Below are 23,634 nucleotides of genomic sequence, written 5' to 3' on the forward strand. Positions count from 1 at the left end.
CTTCCAGGTCTGATTTTCTAGGATTTGATGAGAAAGATCTCTCAGGTTTCCACCCCCATCTCACTGTCTTTCTAGAAAAGATATCTGATCATGAGACAAGGACCAACTTGAATCTGAGAGCAGGACTGAACTTGACTCAATCATTTCCTAGCTTGGATAAATCACCTATCTTTTTGACACTCAAATATACAAATATATACTGTAAAATGGGTGTATATGCACATTTTGGGCTTCCCTGGTGACTCAGCAGTAAAGAACCCGCCTGCCAATGCAGGAGACACAAGAGACGTGGGTTCAATCCTTGGGTCGGGAAGATCCCCTGGAGAAGAAAATGGCAACACACTCCAGTATTCTTGTCTGGGAAATCCCATGGACAGAGGAGCCTGGTGGGCTACCTAGACTAGCCAAAGAATCAGACACAACTTAGCAACTAAAATAACAAAATAGGCACATTTTAGACTTACTGAAGGGTGACAGACTGGTTCCAAATAGGAAAAGGAGTTCGTCAAGGCTGTATATTGTCACCCTGTTTATTTAACTTCTATGCAGAGTACATCATGAGAAACGCTGGACTGGAAGAAACACAAGCTGGAATCAAGATTGCCGGGAGAAATATCAATAACCTCAGATATGCAGATGACACCACCCTTATGGCAGAAAGTGAAGAGGAACTCAAAAGCCTCCTGATGAAAGTGAAAGAGGAGAGTGAAAAAGTTGGCTTAAAGCTCAACATTCAGAAAACAAAGATCATGCCATCTGGTCCCATCACTTCATGGGAAATAGATGGGGAAACAGTGGAAACAGTGTCCGACTTTATTTTTCTGGGCTCCAAAATCACTGCAGATGGTGACTGCAGCCATGAAATTAAAAGATGCTTACTCCTTGGAAGGAAAGTTATGACCAACCTAGATAGCATATTCAAAAGCAGAGACATTAACTTTGCCAACAAAGGTGCGTCTAGTCAAGGCTATGGTTTTTCCTGTGGTCATGTATGGATGTGAGAGTTGGACTGTGAAGAAGGCTGAGCACTGAAGAATTGATGCTTTTGAACTGTGGTGTTGGAGAAGACTCTTGAGAGTCCCTTGGACTGCAAGGAGATCCAACAAGTCCATTCTAAAGGAGATCAGCCCTGGGATTTCTTTGGAAAGAATGATGCTAAAGTTGAAACTCCAATACTTTGGCCACCTCATGTGAAGAGTTGACTCATTGGAAAAGACCCTGATGCTGGGAGGGATTTGGGGGCAGGAGGAGAAGGGGACGACAGAGGATGAGATGGCTGGATGGCATCACTGACTCGATGGGCATGAGTCTGAGTGAACTCTGGGAGTTGGTGATGGACAGGAAGGCCTGGCGTGCTGTGATTCATGGGGTCGCAAAGAGTTGGATACGACTGAGCGACTGATCTGATCTGATCTGAAGGGTGACAGATGACCAATGGGAAGCTTGATAAATAGAAAAGCATCAGTAAACCCTGAAGAATGAAAATCGTTCAGTCGTGTCCCACTCTTTGTAACCCCATGGACTATACAGTCCATGGAATTCTCTAGGCCACAGTACTGGAGTGGGTAGCCTTCCCATTCTCCAGGGGATCTTCCCAACCCAGGGATCGAATCCAGGTCTCCCACATTGCAGGCGGATTCTTTACCAACTGAGCTATCAGGGAAGATGCTCTCAATCACTCTTTTCCTTCCTTGACCAAGAAGCCTCTGAAAACAGGGACCTCATAATACTCCTTCTGCAACTACCCACCTAATACACACCTGGCTCTGAGTTCTCAGGAAATATTTGTTAATGGGGTTGTGGTGGTGGGGGGACAACCATGAATCTAAGGCAGTGTTACAAGTTTCTTGTAAAAAAAAAGAAAACATAAAACTCCTTTTATGTTAAAAAAGCATAAATTCCTTTTATGTTCCTTGTAAGTGAACAACTTTATCCTTGCAATTACTCTTCAAGGTAGATATTGGGACTTTCAACTTTACATGAAAAAAGCTAAAAGTCAAAGAGGTGAAGTGTCTTTCCTGATGTCATGCTAGAAAGTGTTGGTCCGAGACTTTCTCTGTGTTGCTGCTCGCCGCCCCCCCTCCCCAACCCCAACACACACACCCATCCTATTCCCAGGCTATTCTTGGAGTTCCCATGTCTATACTAACTTAGCCCTTGGCAGGAGTCGAAGAGCTGGAGAAGTAAGAGAGAGACCCAGATCTGCATGGTTGCCTCCTAGTCAGCAGCCCAGCTTGGGGTTGGCATTTTAGAGAGAAGGGTGACCAAGGAGGAGGAGTCTGATCCCACATCCAAATCATTCATCCCTAACTCCTGCAGTTCAAAAGGCTGGACCACCCTTGGAACAGAGTGTCCATCCAAAGCACAGTTCTGCCTTTCTCCTTTGACTTTACCTGATCTGAATTTATCAAAGGCTGCTTTACTACACTTCATGGTGTAAGCCCCTTAAACAATTAATAAAACAACAGCTACCATTTGTTGAGTGCCTTTACCTTTCCAAGCACCCAATAAAATACTCTTCATTCATTAGCTCCCTTGAATCCACACAAGATCCTGGCAAGGCTTGTTGTTGTTTAGTCACTAAGTCATGTCCAACTCTTTTTGGGACTCCATAGACTATAGCCTACCAAGCACCTTCTGTTCATAGGACTTCCCAGGCAAGAATACTAGAATGTGTTGCCATTTCCTTCTCCAAGGGATCTTCCCTACCCAGAGACTGAACCCTTGCTTCCCTGGTAGCTCAGCTGGTAAAGAATCTGTCTGCAATGCAGGAGACCCCAGGTGGATTCCTGGGTCGGGAAGATCCCCTGCAGAAGGGTTAGGCTACCCACTGCAGTATTCCTGGGCTTCTCTTGTGGCTCAGCTGGTAAAGAATGTGCCTGCAATGCAGGAGATCCCGGTTGGATTCCTGGGTTGGGAAGATCCCGTGGAGAAGGGAACAGCTACCCACTCCAGTATTCTTGCCTGGAGAATTCCATGGACTGTGTAGTCCATGGGGTCACAGAGTCGGACATGACTGAGAGACTTTCACTTTCACTTTCTCCTGCATTGGCAGGCGGATTCTTTACCACTGAGCCATCAGGAAGCCAAAGGATACCTTATGTTCTTGCAAAATCCTATATGCAAATGTTTGTAAGGGGTTTATTCATAATTACCCCAAACTGGAAATGAGAGTGCCAGCTGGATCAGCGTCACACTTGGTCTCTATAGAAACTTGTTACCATCTTTACACAGTAGTGGTAACTCTTCCTTCCTTCTCTTTAAATTCCCTGAAGCCATGATCCTCATTCACTGGCATTGCTTCTCGCAACTATAGTTCACACAGTGACTGGTCAACCGTCTCATCACCTTCGGAGCTTCACTGTATTCCCTTGAAGGCTTCTCAAAAGCCTGCATTTCCGCATATCCAAGAGTGCATCCTCTTTTGCACCTTGGTGGCTCTAGCAGCATTATTCCTGGTATCTCTTTTCTTAGCTCTCTTAGGTGGTCAAATCAGTTCATTAGAAACCAAAATAAGGGCAGAAGGAGGCTCCCAGGAAGTAAACAGACATTCCATTCAAACAAAGGAAAGGCAGGATTGCCTACAGGTTCCCTCGGCTGAGAGCTTTACCACAATGTTCCCTCTTCTAGAGTGAGAATTGGCCTCTAAATTCAGAAAAGCAGTTTGCAGGAATTCCCCGCTAGTCCAGTGGTTAGGACTCCGGGTCTTCTCTGCCATGGGCCCAGTTTCCATCTCGGGTCAGGTCCCACAAGCTACAAAAGAAAAATGTTTTTCAGAAAAGTTTCTGCTTTCCCAGAAAAGCAGTTTTCATCTGGGGAGGGGATAATTCTGGCCTCCCAGGGACAATATCTAGAGATGTTTTTGAGTGACACAACTTAGGGGCGAGGGGCACCTGGTTAAGGCCAAGGATGCTGCTAAACACTCTACAAGACATAGGACAGCCTCAGCATAAAGAATTATCTGCCCTCAAATGTCAAATATTGCTCAGGTTAAGCAACCTGCATAAAAGTTATGGATATAAACACTTCCCGACCAGAGATCTAACCCGGGGCCCCCTTGACAATAAAGGTGCAGAGTCCTAACCACTGGACCTTACATTGGCAGCGTGATATGGATTCCACAAAGTAAATGCAGTGCTTGATGAGCTGTGTTTGTACTTACCAATTGAACAAGCTTTGTAGGTGGGTGTGGGAGGGACTGACCTTTTCAAACCAGGCACTCTATACCCAGTTGCCCTGGGCGATCTCTGGCGATGACTCAGTGACTCGGCCTTTCTTCAGGTAACTGATGACTATAATTCCAGAAGCTGGAGGGCTAGTGCAAGATTTATTAAAAGCTCATTGGAGAAGCTAGCAGGAAGTTCTTTCTAGTTACTAGTACTTATACTCATCAAAGGAGTCTTACTAATCAACTATACTTCAATAAAATAAGAAAATTGATTGATTATTTCTTTTTTTTCAACTTTACATAATTGTATTAGTTTTGCCAAATATCAAAATGAATCCTCACAGGTATACATGTGGCATCATGCATCGAACCTGGACTGGCAACTCTGATGATATAAAAATCTTTATATTAATTTCCTATCATTTCAGGGCTACCTATATAGTTTCAATGATTTCTACAACTATTTTGAATAAATATTTGGTACTGTCTATCTTTAAAAAAAAAAAGTGACCTTTACTAACCCCATGTCAACCATGTATACATGGTTTGTGTGTGTGTGTACACATATATAAAGAATTAATTAAATTACTATTAATTGAGACCTGATGCTTTTGGGTAGTGTAGGGACTTTTGCTGTTGTTTAATTACTAAGTGATGTCTGACTCTTTTGTGAACCCATGGACTGTAGCCTGCCAGGCTCCTCTGTCCTTGGGATTTCCCAGAAAAGAAAGGGATTGTTATATCCTTCTCCCAGGGTATGGATCTTCCTGACCCAGGGATCAAACCTACATCTCCTGCATTGGCAGACAGATTCTTTATACCGCTGAGCCACCAGGGAAGTCCAGTGTAGGGACAGGGGAAGTAAATAAGGGTGGAATATTGGAAAAGTAAAATCTTCCCATTCAGACTAAAACCTCCATGTAAAGTTTATCTTTATCTTTTCTAGAAGGGGGAAGGAGACCAACATCATCTGAGTACCAGCTACACGTCAGGGAATTTTCTGCCTTGACTCTTCTCATTCTCATGAAAAGACCTTGGGACAGATACTATTATCATCCCAAGATAATGAACACAACAGAGAAATGAAGACTTAGAGAGACGACTTGCTTGTACATATAACAAATACGTTTACCACACACGCACACATACCAGGAGATTTTATTTTTGTTTCAACCTTATTTATGTTCAAAATAAATGTCCAGAAGGGGGAAATAAGCTTGATTACTTTAAAAGCAGAGTCAATTTATTTTTTTTATTTTTGATAGTGTTGGGTCTTCATTGCTGTGCAGGCTTTTCTCTAGTTGTGGTGTGGGGGTGTCTCTTGTTGCAGAGCACTGGCTCTCTGGCACACAGGCTCAGCAGTTGTGGTCACAAGCTTAGTTGCTCTGTGGCATGTGGGATCCTTCGGGACCAAGCCAAACTTGTGTCCCCTGCATGAGCAGGTGGATTCCCATCCACTGTGCCACCAGGGAAATCAATTTATGTCTTCAGAAAGACAAGTGAGAATTTTAGCAGGGGATAATTTTTAGCATTCCATGCCAAATGGCTTGCATATGACTAGGGTCTTCAGTGGAGGGAAGAAAATGTCCCTAAAACTCAGGAGGTTGAAATTCTCCCTGAGACACAGTGAGTTCCCACAGCTCCAGCCTGGCCATTTTCCTGGGAGTTGTGACCCTATACAGTTTGCATCTGAGTGGTTGACCCCGTGAAGCAATGCCTGCATTTTGCACTGTTTGTTCTCATACTAGTCCTTTTTCGGTCATGAAATATCTCCAGCATACCAGGGAGTATGCTATGCACCTCACATAAATCATCTTGTGTGACCTTCACAAAAACTCTGTGGCTCAGGTTTTATCATTTTGCGTTTTTCACAGATGAGGAAACCATGACCCACAGACATTGTGAGACATGCCCAAGTTTATTTAGTTCATAATTGATCCGTCTGGGGGGGTAACTTATGTTTCTGTGACCCAAGCCTTTGTTAAACCATTATACTGTGTCATTCTACCACTACTCTGCCAAGGACCTCTGTCCTGCAGAAAGGACATTCCCCTCCATCATTTGCATACCCCAGAGAGACCATCAATTCTCCATGAACTCAATGTCTATCCACTTCAGGGCTTTATTCTTGGGGAAATGAAGTCATGGAGTAGAGGAACTCATAGAGTCATGTTTGGGATGGCAGAGAGATCTTAGAGATCCTGAGTTTAGGATGTACATAGGATTGCGTGTACATCTATTGACCTAATGCTGATAAAATTTGAGTCAGTTATAGTGAGGAGGATGAACCTAGAGTGTGTTATTTGAGTGAAGTAAGTCAGAAAGAGAAAAACAAGTATAGTATATTAATTCATAAATACAGGATCTGGAAAATGGTATTGATGACCTATTTGCAGGGAAGGAATGGAGACGCAGATATAGAGAACAGATTGTGGACACAGTAAGGGAAGGAAAGAGTGGGACGAATGGAGAAAGTCGCATTGACATACATACACTATCGTGCGTAAAACAGATAGCTAATAAGGAGTTGCTGTGTAACAATAAGAGCCCAGCCTGGTGCTCTGTGATGACCTGGAGGGGTGGGATCGGGGGCAGCAGGGAGGAGAGGCAGACTCAAGAGGGAGGCACAACTGTGCAAATCAGTCATAGTTATATGGCTGATTTAATAGCTCAGTAACAGCGGAATATTACTCAGCCATAAAAAGAATGAAATGATGCCTTTTGCCACAACATGGGTGGACCTAGAGATTATCACACTAAGTGACGTAAGTCAGACAGAGAAAGACAAATACCATGACCTGGCTTGTGTGTGGAATCTGAGAAAACCATACAAATGAATTTATCTGCAAAACATAAATAGGCCAACAGACGTAGAAAATAAATGTATGGTTACCAAAGCGGAAAGGGCAGGGAGGGATGAATTAAGAGGTTGGGATCAACATACATTCACTACAATGCACAAAATAGATAACCAACAAGGACCTATTGTATAGCACATGTAACTATACTCAATATGTTGTAATATATTGGGAATATATAACCTGTAAGGGAAAAGAATATAACCTGTAAGGGAATAGAATCTTAAAAAGAATATATGTATTATATACATGTATAATATATATGTAATATATAATAATATTTGTATATATTAATCATTTTGCTGTACACCTGAAAGTAACACAACATTGTAAATCAAACCTAAGTGCATGCTGAGTCACTTCAGTCGTGTCCAGCTCTTTCCAACCCTATGCCTATTGCCCGCCAGGCTCCTCTGTCTGTGGGGGTTCTCCAGGCAAGAATACTGGAGTAGGTTGGCATGCCCTCCTCCAAGGGATTTTCCCAACCCAGGGATCAAAGCTGAGTTTCTTCTATCTCCTGCATTGGCAGATGGGTTCTTTACCACTAGTGCCGCTTGGGAAATCCCGAAGTGTCAGTCACTCAGTCGTGTCCAACTCTTTGAGCCCCCATGGACTGTATACCCACCCAGGCTCCTCCATTCATGGAATTCTCCAGGCAAGAACACTGAAGTGGGTGGCTGTTCCCTTCTCCAGGGGATCTTCCTGACCCAGGGTTCAAACCCAGGTCTCCTGCATTGCAGGCAGATTCTTTACCATCTGAGCCACCAAGGAAACCCAAATAAACTATGGTTCAATTTTTAAAAATATTTAGCTTCATACCATGGTAAGGGCCATCACAGAGAAGTATAGGATGCCTGAAGACTCAGAGAGAGAGGAATCCATATAATGTGGACCAGCTTACATGGATGCTTTGGGATGGAAAGGAGCTCTGCACATTTGAGAAACTGAAATAAGACCAATAAGGCTATAGCTCAGGAAATGAGGGAGAGAGGAGCCTGACTCAACCAGGTTCACCAATGTATTAGCTTTGGGTAGGGGGTTGAGACCCACTCCAGTGTTCTTGCCTGGAGAATCCCAGGGATGGGGGAGCCTGGTGGCTGCCGTCTATGGGGTCACACAGAGTTGGACACGACTGAAGTGACTTAGCAGCAGCAGCAGGGGATTGAGAGGAAGATAGGGAGCTTCTCCAGCCATGAAAAATAAAGTTCACTGAAGCTTAGCCTTCTTCTGATGTCCTCTTTTCACTTGCTCAGTGATCTTGAAAGAACACTGAGTAAGTCCATCTTCATTTTGCTTGATGAATTAATATGCCAAAAGTAGGTGGTAAAGAGAAAAGGGAGGGAAAGTAGTGCAAAAGATAAATATGATGAAACAGGTATGAGATGTTCTCCACTGGACAATACTTATCAGGAATGGCAGATCAAGAAGGAAGGATCTTTAGTCTCAAAATTAATAGCAGAAGGAGTACAGTAGTATAAATATGATGAATTAGAAATGATACGCTCTGCATTTTATGATATTTATCAGGAATTGTGATATTAAATGGAGAAGGTGTTAGGCCAGTAGTTCCAAACTTGTAACATATCAGAACTACCTTGGGACCTTTCTTTTAAGCTTGTTTTTTGTTTGTTTGTTTGTTTTGTTTGGAAAAGTCTAGAATCTCTGAGTTCTCAATGTACTAGTGTTGGTGAGCCACTGCCTTAGGTATGTGGCTTAAAAAAGGAAGAAAAAAAAAATCCTTGACCTACTCAAAGGCAGATAAGGTATTTAAAAGGCATTAAAAATGTTTGTTCATCTTCTTGACAGAGCCTGCTGAAGTTGTGTCTGCGATGTCTTAGAGCAGCTCAGATGTCAGTACTTGTGGATACTGAAGTATACATCCTGTTGATCGAGAGTGAAAACTGCCCTCCAAACGCAAAACCCAGGTCTTGATGACAGTTATAAGGGCTCAATTCTCCCCTCCCAATATGACACTGCATTGGGGTGCAGCTCACATGACAAGAGGCGGAGGTAGAACAAGGGTTTGGAGCCCCAGGCCTCCCTGGAAGGTGTGTGGTCTACAGGGTTTTTCTGGACCTCCTGTTGCTCTGCCAGGCCCACTCTTCCCCCATCACTACCTCTATTGATATCGCTTTGAACCTCACTAGGGGTGGGAAGGATTCGAGCCAAGGCAGTGCCCCAGGTGAGTCTACAGAGGAAGGTCCTTTGTCTTTCCCCAGCGGTGCAGGTGTGGTAATACCAGGGCCCAGAGAGAAGAGCAACTTATTCACTGTCATATAGTTCAAGGGCTGGGGCCAGCATTAGAGACCAGTTCCCTAAGCCCACAGCTCTTTCTACCATTCATGGAAGTGGTCTCGCTTTACCCTGCTATTTTGAAGAGAATATTCTTTCTGATTTCCACTCAAGCCCCAGTTCTTTCATCATATCCATATCCTTGCAACGAGAGAATAAGAGGGTAAATGACTTCAGTGTTACTCACTTCTGGGTATTCATGCTCTAAAGGACACCCATTCCAAAGAAAAACCTAACCCAGAGGAATATGGGCCCATAGCATAACGACAAACTTCAGGAACCGGTTGTGGAAGGACTTCATTGGACCACATCACGTTAGGCCGACAACCTGTCACGAGAAAAAAAGTCCTCTGTGCTCACTGAGATTTCCAGGTGGTGCTAGTGGGAAAGAATCTGCCTGCCAATGCAGGAAATGAAAGAGACTCAAGTTACATTCCATCCCCTGGAGAACCCACTCAAGTGTTCTCGCCTATAAAATCCCATAGACAGAGGAGCCTGGCAGGCTTCAGTCCATGGAGTCACAAAGAGTTGGACACAACTGAGTGCCTGAGCCTTATGATCGTTGGGACTTCTAGACTCTTCCAGGTGCCATCCTCATATATCAGTCAGGGTCTCCAGACACAAATGCAATCCAGGTTATTTTAAACATGATGGAAATCTATTTTTCAAATTCTGGGTGGTTCGCAGGATGCCCAACTGGACAGGAAAATAAGATTAGGGGAATGGATGGGAACAAGGAAGGCGACAAAGCCAGGGCCACATCATCAGAGCCCTGAAGAGACCCATCTTGTACCAACACCTTTACCATCATGCCCACTGCCCCCCAGAAACAGGATGAGGCTCTCTGCTCTTGCTGCTGCCCTCAGAATGGATTCCCTTTTATCCTTGCTTCTTGCTTCCTAGCTCCCAACTCAGTGTTTTAAGTGAGGCGTCTGATTGAACCCAAGACTAGTGCCTGTTTACAAGCTGCAAGACAGGCTGGGAGAGAGAGTATGCTAGCAATAACCTCCTCCCTTCTAGCTCCAAGTCCATCCTTGCTCTGCTGGGGACGGGCTCTCTACAAACAAAGTTCTCCCTTATTCTTTTGCAAGCTTGCCTTCAGTTAGACTCTGTGAATGGGAGACTCTGAAAGAAAACTGACAGATGAGATGAAGGGAGAAGATTTTTTCTGTCTCCCGTCGGCATCTTTCCAGCAGCAGAAAAGAGTTAGAGCTCCACTCTCTAGATCACTTTTCAAGCCAGACACATTTGCACCTCCTTGGAAATCCAGCACCAGCTGGCTCTGCCTGCTGACACAGTAGATCAAGTACCACTGGAGCCAACTTCCCCTCATTTCAGAGGGCCGAATACCAGCCGCAGGGCATTTTAGAAGATTGAGTGCCCACCACACAGCCCCCAGCTCTGTCCTTCCAAAAGTGTGAGCCCCAGCTATGCCTGGGCCCCTTCTATGAACTTTTAGATCTGATAACCCCAAATCTTTTATTCTCCCAAATCTAGGAGTGATGGATGCCTCAGCCCCGCCTCCTTTTGGCCTTTCATCCTCCCAATACTCATGTAACCAATTCATATTTTTTAATTCTCTCTGTTTGAAATACAAAATATGGTGGTTTCAGTGTCCTTTAATGAACCCTGACTGATAGTGTCTGACCCTCTCAGCTTTACATTGGAATGCTGGTTTTACCTCATTCCAAGACTCCCCTGGATAGGGAATTCTTCATCTGTAGGATTCATCTGTAGGGATGAGATTAAGATGCTGAATATTAAAAAAAAAAAAAAATGACAAATAGCCATTATGTCCACCTTGATTTCCCATTAGGCTGTGGGAGCTGGCAACACCTCGTGTTAGTCATTCAGTTGTACTCAACTCTTCGTGACCCTGTGGACTATGGCTTGCCAGGCTCCTCTGTTGATGGAATTCTCCAGGCAAGAATACTGGAGTGGGTAGCCATTCCCTTGTCTAGAGGATCTTCCCGACCCAGGAATCGAACCTGAATCTCCTGCGTTGCATGCAGACTCTACAGTCTGAGCCACCGAGCAACACCTTGCTACCCTTCAAACCTGGACTTTAGATCCAGATGTGTTATTGATTTGCTATATGACTTTGGACAAGTCTGCTTCCTGCTAGAAGCTTCTATTTGTACATGTGTTAAAAAAAAAAAAAAAAAAAAAAAGAGGGGAAAGTTATTGGGCTGTGAGAACTCTCTAGTCTCCTTTATCGGCTCATTCCCAGAGGTTCCAAGCCATCCACAGCTTCCTCTGGGCATTTCTGGCTCTGGAGGTAGTTTTGAAAAGAGAATGAGAAGGAGAAGGGAAATAAGGAGTCCTGGGTCTGCCTGCCACCACAAGTAACACCTAAAAATCCTACTCAAGGTATCCTCTTGAGTAGGGCTCTAAGGGGCAGAGTAATGAGCAAACAGTTGACAACAAGGAGACACAGCACCTTCCATATAAGGACCTATGCTCAACCCTGAGGGCTCTGCACAGGAGTGTCTGAGCACAGAGTACAGACACTGTCATCCGCAAAGCACACTGGGCCATTTACAAGGACCTCTGTGGTCCATGAGGGCAGAATGATTCTGTTCCAATTGCTCATGCATGTAAATTTCAATCAAGAACTGAGAGTTACCTATGGGATGGACAAGCATCAGTTGCCTCTCGGATTTGGCAGGGTTCCTGAGCTTCCATATTTTCTCAACTTTAGAAATACTCTGAATATTAGTCCACCACTTTCATCTAACAGATTGGAAACTGAGATTCTGAGAGGAGTACCTCTCCACCCTACCCTGTCCCAACCGGGCCATACATTCAATGAGGGGCAAAGTTGAGACTCATTTCCACGTCTTTATTCCCAGAGAAGTGCTCTCCCCATAGGATGCAGATTAATGATGACTTTTTGGTAATTTGGCCTGCATTACAAAGATGCACAGGACTGGAACAGACTTCCCAGGAGAACAGAGGTGTGAAGGCAAGAGTAATGTAAATGTAGGAGACACCACACACAAAGACCACTTGGCCAGGTGGTCACTCTGCAAAACCGCCAAATGAGCAGTGTTTTGGAGGTCTGCAGCGCAACCCTGCCTGATCCTCTCCAACTTTCAAAGATTCTAGTATTTTCTCCTAATGTCCTTCTGTACCAGGAGCAGACACCAATAAACATGTTAAACCTCTATTTTTTTTTTCTCACTGATGGATTGCCCCTTAAGTATCATTCCATCCACAGGTTCTGATAAAATCACTTAGATCTTGAAGATTCCTGGACTCTCCTTCTTGAGATGACAATTTCTTAGAAGACAATTTCTGGAGGACCCACACTTTAGACAAGTCCTTCCTACCCTAAGTGACGAGCCAGGCTCTTCTGTCCATGGGGAGCCTCCGGGCAAGAATACTGGAGTGTGCTGCCATGCCCTCCTCCAGATCTTCCAGACCCAGCAATTGAACCTGCATGTCCTGTGGCTCCTGCATTGGCAAACAAATTCTTTAACACTGAGCTACCAGGGAAGCCCCATAAGTGACCCTAAGTGACCCTAATGTAAGTGTTTGCTAACATCATTTTCAGAAATAGTCATAAATTTAAGCAGCCCTTTTTAAAGAGGGAGAAACTGAGAGTTGAGAAGATGATAGGTCTTACTTGACCAGTAAGTGTACCCCAGACTCTCTATAGAAGCTCTTGGTGCAAGTCAAAGCAAACAAGGCGTTTATTCAAAAATGACATGCAAGATGTGTGCTGTGGGGCTCCCTTCTCAAGCCTTGCCTTCTCTTACCTTGCCCTGTCTTTTGGGGACCCCTTTTTTTGTTCACCCGGGCTTCTCCATGTCTTTCCTCTTCCTCTCCCCTCCCCGCTTCCTGCTTCCATTCTATTCACTTCTTTATTTCATCTGTTTCAATTATCTACCAATTGCTGCAAATAAACTTTCCCCAGGGACTTCCCTGGTGGTCCAATAGTTAAGATTCTGCCTTGCAACGCAGGGGACGCAGATTCCATCCCTGGTCGGGGAACTAAGACCCCACAAGCCACGTAGCAGCTAAGCCCACACATTACAATGGCTAAAGCCCATGGGCTCCAGAGTGTACCAGTCACAACTAGAGAGTCCAGGGGCCACAACCAAGATCCCGCATGATGCAACTAAGACCCGGTGCAGCCAAATAAAGCACTTTTTTAATTCCCCAAACTTGGTAGTTTAAAACAAACATTTTATTTTTTGTGGGTGAGGAAATGGGAAGGAATCAGCCAGGTGGTCCTCTCTTGGGGTCTTCATAGAGTTGATGCTTGCTGGAGGCTCTGATGGGTTGCGAGCTCATTCATGTGGCTGGAGACTGATGCTGCTCCTTAGGCAGAGCTTCTCTGGGGCTGTGGACCAGATCACCTACAGGAGCCTCTTTAGCGTGATCATCTCAGTGTAGTTGGTCCCCTCCCTCTCTGTGGCAGATGCATGAGCCCTTTCCAAGATGGAGCTGCCCTCTATTAAGCCTCAAGCCTTAGGGCTCCTCACTCGAACAGACCCCTTGTAAGACTCTGAGAGTGGCCCAGGTAGTATGCTCCATATCATCTCTGAAAGCAAGATCTTTTAACCAGCCAGCCTGCTTTCTCTTTCCACTCCATCTTTCCCTCTCCTGTGCCGTGATATTTATGGCATCCAGCTAAAAGGAAGTTGAGTTGGGGAAGCACCTGAGTTTGGAATTAGTGGGATATATTTAGATGTGTGCATGCTAAGTCGCTTCAGTCATGTCTGACTCTTTGAGACACTCTGGGCTGTAGCCCTCCAGGCTCCTCTGTCCATGGGATTCTCTAGACATGAATCCTGGAGTGGGTTGCCATGCCCTCCTCCAGGGGATCTTCCCAACCTAGGGATCGAATCCCCATCTCTTATGTCTCTTGCATTGGCAGGCTGGTTCTTTACTACTAGGGCCACCTGGGAAGCCCCTGTGTTTAAGTAGTCATTCATGTACGTATGCTACATCTATGTACTGTGTATCAGTTATTTCTGTTAGGTAGTTAGAATAGGAAAAAGGAGTCCAGAATGGCAGTGGCTAAAAGACAAGGAAGGGAAAAGTCCATGAAAATAGAACAAAGGAATGTCCAAGGACCGGAGTGAGGTCCTCAGGTAGAACAAACAACACTCCTGCTAGCCCAATCTACACAGGGCAGGCCCAGGGGGAGGAGAAAAAACAAATAAAGAGGAGCCAAAGGGCCAGGGGTCTCTCGCTCGCTCGCTCACTCGCTTGCTCGCTCTCTCTCTCCCCGGCTCTCTCGCTCTCTTCTCTTCACATCTTTTGGGTCAGCATGCCTTCACACCCCGAGGATGTATTTTCCTTTAATTTTCTAAATAAAACTGAGCTGTAACAAGATGCTGTGACACGGTCTGTCCGAGAGCTTTAACATCCATTGCTTCAAATTTTTGTTGTGAAGAGACAGGACCAAGGAAATTACACACTCCCATGACGTTTCTATGTATCATAAGTTGCTGCCATCTGTCTTGGTACAAAAATGGTGCTGAGCAACATTCCTACCACCCACATGACACTAAGGAATGGGGCTAGAGGTTGTGTTGTAATAAAATGTACAAAATGCACCTAGAAGGATGGGATAGTGGAGGAAAAATAAGGTTTAAAATGTATGGAGCAAGAAAAATCATTCTGCAAACAATTCTTCCAAATATCAGAAAAATAAATCTATAAAGAGAAAAAAATTAGTTCTTACAGAAGCCTGTTCAGAGCAGGTGTTCTTTTTTTTTTTAATCGGAGGATAATTACTTTACAATATTGCATTAGTTTGTTGCAGAAACCAGTATTCGAGAAACCAAGCACCACACTCAGAGAGTTGGAAAACTCAGGTTTATTACACCGGTGGGCCCAGAAGAGTTAACACTCCAAGCTCTGAGCCCTGAACAAAGGGATTACAGATTTTTATAGACAGACTGTAGTGGGCAACACTAGCTGTAAATAGGCTGGTTTAAACTAAAAAGGGGTTTCACGTGTGCGGGAACAGCAGTCAAGATGGGTAGGGGGATGCCTGACCTGGACAGGCATGATTAAGCAGGTTTGCAGGGGTTGGGCAATTGCAAAGAGCAGGATAAGAGTGAGTGAAATAAACTCCAGTTCCTAGTATTGCAAGTCCCCACTTTCTGAAACTATGTGACCTACATGATCTACAATTTGCAAGGGGCAAGCTGAGTTACAGAGGCAGAGGGAGAAAGAGGTTATGTTAAATTTTAACTTTTCCTCTTCAGTTTCTGTCATATATCAACATAAATCAGTCACAGGTGTACATATGTTCCTTCTCTCTTGAACCTCCCTCCCCCATCTCATCCCAAGAACAGATGCTCTTTACTAGCAAGAATATACTTGATAATTCATTATGTACAATTTTAAATGTACCATACATTTTCTTCTTTTTTGATGGAATTATACAAGGAGAATTTACTAAAAGTCCTGTATCTTTAGGGCACAAACCTGCAGGAGAACTACAACTATCACATATGGCTGTTATTTATGCACCCCCACCATAATCAAAATAGAAAGATAGTCATCTTTTGATCAGCCACAGTAAATCAAAGACTGAATTATCTTTCCATAGACATTGACTTTTACAGAAATAATGTCCTACATTTTAAAAAATGGATAATTCATCTATATGGATTTTGTGCAATTAGTAGTACTAGCTAGCTTTTTAAACTTTGCAATTGGTGCAATTTCCTTTCTCACTTGAAATAATATTCACTTTTAAATTTAATGTGCATTCCTTTTTTTTTTCTTTTTTCTCGGTCTCAGTCCGTTCTCAGCACACGCTCCATCACCTAGTTCCCAGAACTCAGACTGCGCAGTGGTCACGTCATCATCGACCAGGGCTTGCAGGGGCCACCCTAACGTCACCCAAATCTTAGCCTAACTGCCTCCCCCTAACCTCCCAGCCCCCGGGTCCCTGGCCCCATTTCGCGTGACACGTTTTCATAATCGTCTCAGGCTCCGGGCCAGCAGAGCCGCCAGCCATGGGGCCCGATCATATAAGGAAAATACTGCGGCCTCATCCGGGGGCTGCATCGTGGACCCGGGAGCAACTCTGTTCCCTACGCCACTCGCTACACCCCACACCTGTCAACCTCCCTGTCCCGCTTCTCACGCCCGGGCCTCCCCGGCAGGTCCAGCCGCCTCGGCCTCTCCCTGGGCTGTGTGTGCATTCCTTTTTAAAGGAACTTCCAAGCTTTAGTCCAGACAAAACCTGGACCTGCTCTGTTTCCATTCTTAAGCAAATTTATGGCAATTGCACCAGGACAAAAATATCATCAGCCCTCTACAGGATTTTCATACTCTTCTTTCATACTCCATGGTGTCACTGGGAGATCCAATGACATTTTCTCTGCAGAGGGAACAGATGTGAATTATTCAGCTGCAGAGAACTCAGACCTCACAGAGCGCTTTATTGGGGTGAACTGGAGGTTTCCAAATGATAAATGGGGGCCCTGAAAGTTGAAGAAATAAGGTCACACACTGAGAAGGGATCAAAGAGCAAAGGGCATTGTGTTTGAAGAGTAGCTGAGCTGGAGTAAAGGATGTAAGCAAATCATGGGGCTCCTCAAGGGAACCGCCAAGGTCTTCGCAGCTGAGATTCAACCAGTGGAAGCCAACGTGGAACATCTGTCAGGCACACCTGGAGAGATCCCTGGAATAAGATCCAAATCCTGGAGGTTGTTCCAGCTTTCTTTATCCCAGCCAGCTGACTGACCCTGCAAGACAACAGGATGAAAAATGATGTCCTGGTGAGATGCTGGGGCCCTTCTCACCTTCAGGACCATAGCTTGCAATTAATGGAAGAAAGGAGATGGCGTCATTTTTATATCATTTCACAGGGAGAGAAAACAGAAGTGGAGTGTCTTCAGGGGCTCATAGAGTGATCGTGTGTTCTGGTTTTTCCAATAGTCCCAGTTTATGCCTGTTGTTCCCAGTGTAATAATTAATGGCATCTCCTTTCACTCTTAAAAGAATCTTAATTTGGTCAATAAAGCATGTAGTTGCCCTGGCTATAATCACCTTAAGAAAATAAAAAGAATCAGTGACGAGGTTTGATAGAAGTTAAGGCCTGGAGCGACTGGCTGGTGCATGGCGCCCAGCTCTGGGTCGGTTCACTGGGCCTTCTTCTGACTTGATCTCAGCTACTCCACCACCTCTGCTTACTCTGTCTGTACCCACCATTCATTTCATATTCACCCACATCCCTTGGACCACTGCTCCCTTTCCCACCCTCTCTTTCCCAAAACATCCTCTACTTACCCTTCTGTGAGCTGCATTCTTACCTCTGGATCATAAGCCCCAAGACTGCCAGGCTTCTGGAATGGACTAGTCAACACCAGACTTCCCAGGGTGGCCCAGGTTAGCATGGAGACTGGGACTTACTTCTCTGGGGGCAGATAGCATGGCAGACACTTTCAGATTGGAAGTTGTTATTGTTCCCTTGGCAACCTCCATAGATAAATGAGGAGCAGATTTCTTTTTGCTGATCATACCACCAGCGCACAAAGTAGGCGTTGCAGGGGCCAGGAACCTTTGGCAAAGTGCACACATCTGCAGGGAGATTGAGGGGCAGAGCTGTTTGGATGTCTGCCTCCTAAGGAACATTCCACGCATGTGCAAAGGCATGGGATGGGAGGACAGTGGGATGCAAAGGCATGAAAATTTTAGCGCACGGTACAGAACTCATCCTGCATGGATATTTCAGGAATGTTTACAGTAAAAAATCCTGAACGGAAGCATTTACTGAGCAGCTGTTTTGTGCACAGCCCTAGGAGGTACAAATAGAGTTCTTTAGAACCTCAGAGTCTGAAGCACGATGAGCACACAGTTATTAAAGGGTCAGGCATTGTTCTCAGTACTTGATATATATTAACACATAGTCTTATGAGGTAGGTCCTCTTATCATCTTCATTTTTCAGATGAACAAACTGAGACTCAGAGAGGCTAAGTCACTTCCCTAAGGTCACATATAGATGGTAAGGGATTTGAATGTAGATAGTCTGTTGCTTTTAACATTGAGACAAGATCCTTTACTCTGACTGGCAAGGCCCTGCCTTGTCAGAGCTTTCTCTGCCTACTCTAGCTTTATTGTGCTCATCTCTTACCATACTCATGCTCTTCTCTGCTCTCTGGGCTTCCTAGCTTGAGGATGGTGTCTTCTCACACAGGGCCTTTGCACATGCTGTTCCCTGTGCCAGAAACGTCTTCCATTCCATTTTTCCTACCTTCTATCCATCTTTCAGATCTTAAATCACGGATTCCTTTCCTGTCCCCCCGGCTACACTGAGCAAGTGGAGCCCATCACGGGTGTCAAGGCCACAGTAAATGTTTGTTTAATGAATGAATAATGCTTGATGAACAAGGTCTTCTTTAGAGCTCAATGATAAGGGCAGAGAGAAAAGAGTGTAAGAGATCAAAGATGTCTAGGAGAGGCATCCAGAATTTCTACAGACAGAGAGACCAGAAAAGAAGCTAGGAAATACAGATCATATACCCGTTTTTTATAGCTATCATGTCACCTGCCACCGTGCTGGCATTTGATGAGACTTCCATAGCTACTCAGCACCTCAGAGGATCACAAAATACTCACACCTTTCTTAGAAACAGGAAAACTAAGACCCTTAGAGGAAAAATTACATTACTCACATCACACACCTAAATAGAGGCAGAAATGAGATGAAACCCACGTCTGTCAGCACCCTCTCCAGCCCAGCATTGACAGGATTTGTGCCAAGTTGAAGATGCATCTGGTCTCTTGGTCAGAGACCAGTCATCAACAAGCTAGGGGAAGAGTATGACAATACCAGCACAGGTGGCAGGAAGTAGCCGTAGGGGTGAGGGTGTCAGGTAACCCAGGGGATTGGTGAGTTACCTTTGTCGATATCTAAACATTTCTTTCCACAGCTAAACTGGCAACATTTCATCTTCTTTGGGCAATCTCTGCTGTTCGTACATAGGTCTCTTTCTTGTATTTCACATCTTACCCTGTTTCGGGGACAATGCCCTGAGGGACAGAAGGATATACTCATCTGGAACCTTGAAGGGGTTGGAGCCCTCCCTTCCCAGGGCCAGGACACCATCACCAAAGGAGGAAAGCTGTTTTCACTTCACCTCTCACCTTCAGGGAGCTCAGAATTTCCCCAACGATATCCCCACTCCCAACCACATAACCGCTCAACATCTGATCTCTAAACCCATCATCCATAAGGTTCCAGGGACAGAGATGCTCGTCCCAGGACTATTCTGGTCACTTGGCCTTTCCGTATTTGGATGTTCCCTGGCTGGGGGCAGGGGGGGTTGCAGCTCTCAGTGGTTGCGAACTCCCTTTCTGGAATCAGGGCTTTTGAATTCTGTGCATCCCTTGGTGTGGCAGAAACTGTCCCTGAACCTTGATTTTCTTCCTTTGCCGAGAGGGCTGTTTTGAGGATTCATGTGACAAACCTTGTAAAGCCATTGTCAAGCTGCCCGGGACATCAGCAGCATCCCCACCCGCCATCCCCATCCTCCTCCTGCTCATCATTATAACCAGTACTGACTGAGTGTTTGCTGTGTCCCTGTTCTTTTCCCTTCAGCCCTCCTTACAGCTCTTCTGGGTAAGCTTTGTCACCATTCACATTGTGTAAAAAAGGAGGTGCTGTAAACTTGCCAAGTTCACACGGCTACCAGGGAGTGGAACAAGATTTGGCCCTGCCATGCGTGGCTCCGCTGCTATCTGAGGGCTCAGTTTTCTCTCTGCTGCTAATGGCAGGGGTCTTCATTATGTCAGCATTTCCGGGGACCTTCAAAGACCCTTCTTTACCCCAAAGACAAAGATCCCCTGTAGGTGCGGGTGTGGGGGTGGGGAGACTTTGGAAGGCTACAGTGAGAAGACTTAGAAGTTGATGTAGCTGGTGCTGGGGGCAGGGAGTGGCCTTTCTTATGGGGAATTTTCCCAACTTCCCTTAGTCTGTTTCATCCAAACCCTTCCAGGAAGAAGCCCTTTCATAATTATGGTGGGAAGTCAGTTGCCACAGGCTCGGGTTCCTGCATTCACCAAGGACATCTTAACCAGGAGGAAAGGGGCTAAAAGGAGGTCTCCGGATACAGTTCTTTCTCCCCCAGGATCCCAGACAGAGGTGGGGGAACACATTTCTCATCAGCAAAAATTTTTGTTCCTTCCTCCCAGCCAAGTTCAGTTTCTCCACTAGGAAGACTGAGTCTTCAATTCTTGCCTTGATACTTACTTTGATACTTACTTAGAAAGAATGCCTCCACCAGCCCAGGTTCCTGGACACCCCCCAAGAGAATGAATAGTATCAGGATTGGCAAAACTCTGAGGAACCCCATTATAGGAGGGACTCGCCTGGCTGGCAGCACCAAAACCAGGAACTCCTGCTCTGCAGCTTCTGCTTCTGAACTTTGGCTGCCCCGGCCTACCTTGACACTCCAGGAAACCACACATCACTGGAGCCAAGCCAGCCACACTCCCTCTTCTGGAGAACGACAAGCCCCGGAGGCCGTCAGTGGGACTAGCTGACTCCCACAACGTCAACCCTTGTGGGGAAGAGCTCTTTGATGGGCAGCTCCCTCTTCTCATCTCATTGAGGCTGTCTGGCTTTCTGGTCAACCAGGGAGGAGAACAAAGCTTGTCAGGGGCTTCTAGACCCCCTAAGCAGAAGGGTATATTTGATTTCAGGATCTTCTGTTTTCCAGGGGGAGTTTGGAGATCACGAAGATCCCAGTTCTCTTGTCTCTTTCTAATCTTACTCTTCTCCTGACATATCTATTTTGGTCTGCTTATTTTTCTCACACTGCTTTTGTTTTTTGTTTGTTTTTCCTTCTCTCGACACCTTTCTGTTATACTGCCTATTATTTCTCTCTTTTTCTTTGCATTTCCCTCTGTCTGGGTCTCTTTCTCCCTGCCATTCATCTCTCTTCTGTCTTTCTCTTCCTTCTTTTTGGGCCATCCCTTTTCATTGTGTGTGCGTGCTCAGTCATTCAGTTGTATCCAATTCTTTATGACCTTACAGACTGTAACCTGCCAGGTTCCTCTGTCAGTGGGATTTTCCAGGCAAGAATCCTGGAGTGGGTTGCCATTTCCTTTTCCAGGGGATCTTCCTGACTCAGGGATCAAAGATCCCTGCATCTCCTGCATTGATGGGTGGATTCTTTACCACAGCACCACCTAACTGGATAGGCACCACTGTTCTTTAATCATTGTCAAAGAGTAAAGGTATTGTCATGAGTAGCATGTGGGGGAAGAAACAGGCTGATTTCAGAATGAACCAAATATTCAGAGTGCCTGTTAAAGTTGTGGTGCTTTGAAAGCAGGAGAGGAGGTTATAGCTAACGGAGAGCTTCTATCACCTCTGAGTGTACTTTGGAATCAGTGATGCAGGGAGTGGAGGAGGGGGGAATAAATGTCAGTTATGACCTCATATCTAGCTGCAGCAGTGGGGCCTGAAGAATGTTCTGTTGAACTTTCCAATTTAAGGCTTGCAGCATCCGTAGGTCATATTCTTGGCTTGTCTCTGATTTTACTTGCAGCTGTAGGAGACAGTTCTAGTTCGTTATTTTTTTTCCTAATCCATTTTGTAAACTGAGGTGAAATTCATATTACATAACATCAAGAATTTTAAAATAACAGTGCAGTAGCTTTTCAGTACCTTCATAATATTGCACCTTTCACCTTTATTAATTCCAAAACATTTTCATCACTCCTAAAGAAAACCTCATACCATTAGCAGTCACTCTACACCCTCTCCAGCCTATTCCAGCCCCTAGCAGCCACTATTCTCTTTTTATCTTTATGGATTTACCTGTTCTGGATAGTTCATGTAAATAGAATCTCATAGTATATGACTTTTTGTGTGTGATTTATTCAGTTCAGTTCAGTCACTCAGTCGTGTCCTACTCTTTGCGACCCCATGAACTGCAGCACACCAGGCCTCCCTGTCCATCACCAACTCTCAGAGTCCACCCAAGCCCATGTCCATTGAGTCAGTGATGCCATCCAGCCATCTCATCCTCTGTCATCCCCTTCTTCTCCTGCCCTCAATCTTTTCCAGCATCAGGGTCTTTTCCAATGAGTCAGCTCTCAGCATCAGGTGGCCAAAGTATTGGAGTTTCAGCTTCAACATCAGTCCTTCCAATGAACACCCAGGACTGATCTCCTTTAGGATGGACTGATTGGATCTCATTGCAGTCCAAGGGACTCTCAAGAGTCTTCTCCAACACCACAGTTTAAAAGCATCTATTCTTCGGCACTCAGCTTTCTTCACAGTCCAACTCTCACATCCATACATGACCACTGGAAAAACCATAGCCTTGACTAGACTTGACTTGACTTGACTAGATGGACCTTTGTTGGCAAAGTCATGTCCCTGCTTTTTAATATGCTGTCTAGGTTGGTCGTAACTTTCCTTCCAAGGACTAAGCGTCTTTTAATTTCATGGCTGCAATCACTATCTGCAGTGATTTTGAAGCCCAGAAAAATAAAGTCAGCCACTGTTTCCCCATCTATTTGCCATGAAGAGATGGGACTGGATGCCATGATCTTCGTTTTCTGAATGTTGAGCTTTAAGCCAACTTTTTCACTCTCCACTTTCACTTTCATCAAGAGGCTCTTTAGTACTTCTTCACTTTCTGCCATAAGGGTGGTGTCATCTGCATATCTGAGGTTATTGATATCTCTCCCTGCAGTCTTGATTCCAGCTTGTGCTTCTTCCAGCCCAGCGTCTCTCATGATGTACTCTGTATGTAAGTTAAATAAGCAGGGTGACAATATACAGCCTTGATGTACTCCTTTTCCTATTTGGAACCAGTCTCTTGTTCCATGTCCAGTTCTAACTGTTGCTTCCTGACCTGCATACAAATTTCTCAAGAGGCAGATCAGGTGGTCTGGTATTCCCATCTCTTTCAGAATTTTCCACAGTTTATTGTGAGCCACACAGTCAAAGGCTTTGGCATAGTCAATAAAGCAGAAATAGATGTTTTTCTGGAACTCTCTTTTGCTTTTTTGATGACCCAGCGGATGTTGGCAATTTGATCTCTGGTTCCTCTGCCTTTTTGAAAACCAGCTTGAACATCTGGAAGTTCACGGTTCACGTATTGCTGAAGCCTGGCTTGGAGAATTTTAAGCATTACTTTACTAGCGTGTGAGATGAGTGCAATTCTGCGGTAGTTTGAGCTTTCTTTGGCATTGCCTTTCTTTGGGATTGGAATGAAAACTGACCTTTTCTAGTCCTGTGGCCACTGCTGAGTTTTCCAAATTTGCTGGCATATTGAGTGCAGCACTTTCACAGCATCATCTTTCAGGATTTGAAATAGCTC

The 23,634-nt window shown here is 45.0% G+C and overlaps 1 protein-coding gene and 2 non-coding genes across 4 annotated transcripts; all 3 read right to left on the reverse strand.

Moving 5' to 3' along the window:
* Positions 1-16,077: 16,077 nt before the first annotated feature.
* On the reverse strand, positions 16,078-16,160 carry LOC133260000 (small Cajal body-specific RNA 18). The gene has a single exon (XR_009740657.1). It is a non-coding gene; the product is annotated as a small Cajal body-specific RNA 18 (non-coding RNA).
* Positions 16,161-16,227: 67 nt separating this feature from the next.
* LOC133259937 (small Cajal body-specific RNA 17) lies at positions 16,228-16,370 on the reverse strand. The gene has a single exon (XR_009740605.1). It is a non-coding gene; the product is annotated as a small Cajal body-specific RNA 17 (non-coding RNA).
* A 343-nt stretch (positions 16,371-16,713) lies between these two features.
* LOC133259799 (WAP four-disulfide core domain protein 6A-like) lies at positions 16,714-20,766 on the reverse strand. Of its 2 annotated transcripts, none has more exons than XM_061437743.1 (4): positions 20,547-20,766; positions 19,196-19,327; positions 17,707-17,874; positions 16,714-17,039 (listed from the first exon to the last, which is right to left on the reverse strand). In XM_061437743.1, exons 1-4 carry the CDS (start codon positions 20,647-20,649, stop codon positions 17,017-17,019), a joined length of 426 nt encoding a protein of 141 aa, XP_061293727.1. In that variant the 5' UTR covers positions 20,650-20,766; the 3' UTR covers positions 16,714-17,016. The 2 variants fall into 2 exon arrangements, with proteins under 2 accessions (XP_061293727.1, XP_061293728.1); XM_061437744.1 differs by having other exon boundaries at positions 20,559-20,754.
* Positions 20,767-23,634: the final 2,868 nt, after the last annotated feature.

This window comes from Bos javanicus, chromosome 13 (assembly GCF_032452875.1).
Source record: "Bos javanicus breed banteng chromosome 13, ARS-OSU_banteng_1.0, whole genome shotgun sequence".
NCBI classification, from domain to species: domain Eukaryota; kingdom Metazoa; phylum Chordata; class Mammalia; order Artiodactyla; family Bovidae; genus Bos; species Bos javanicus.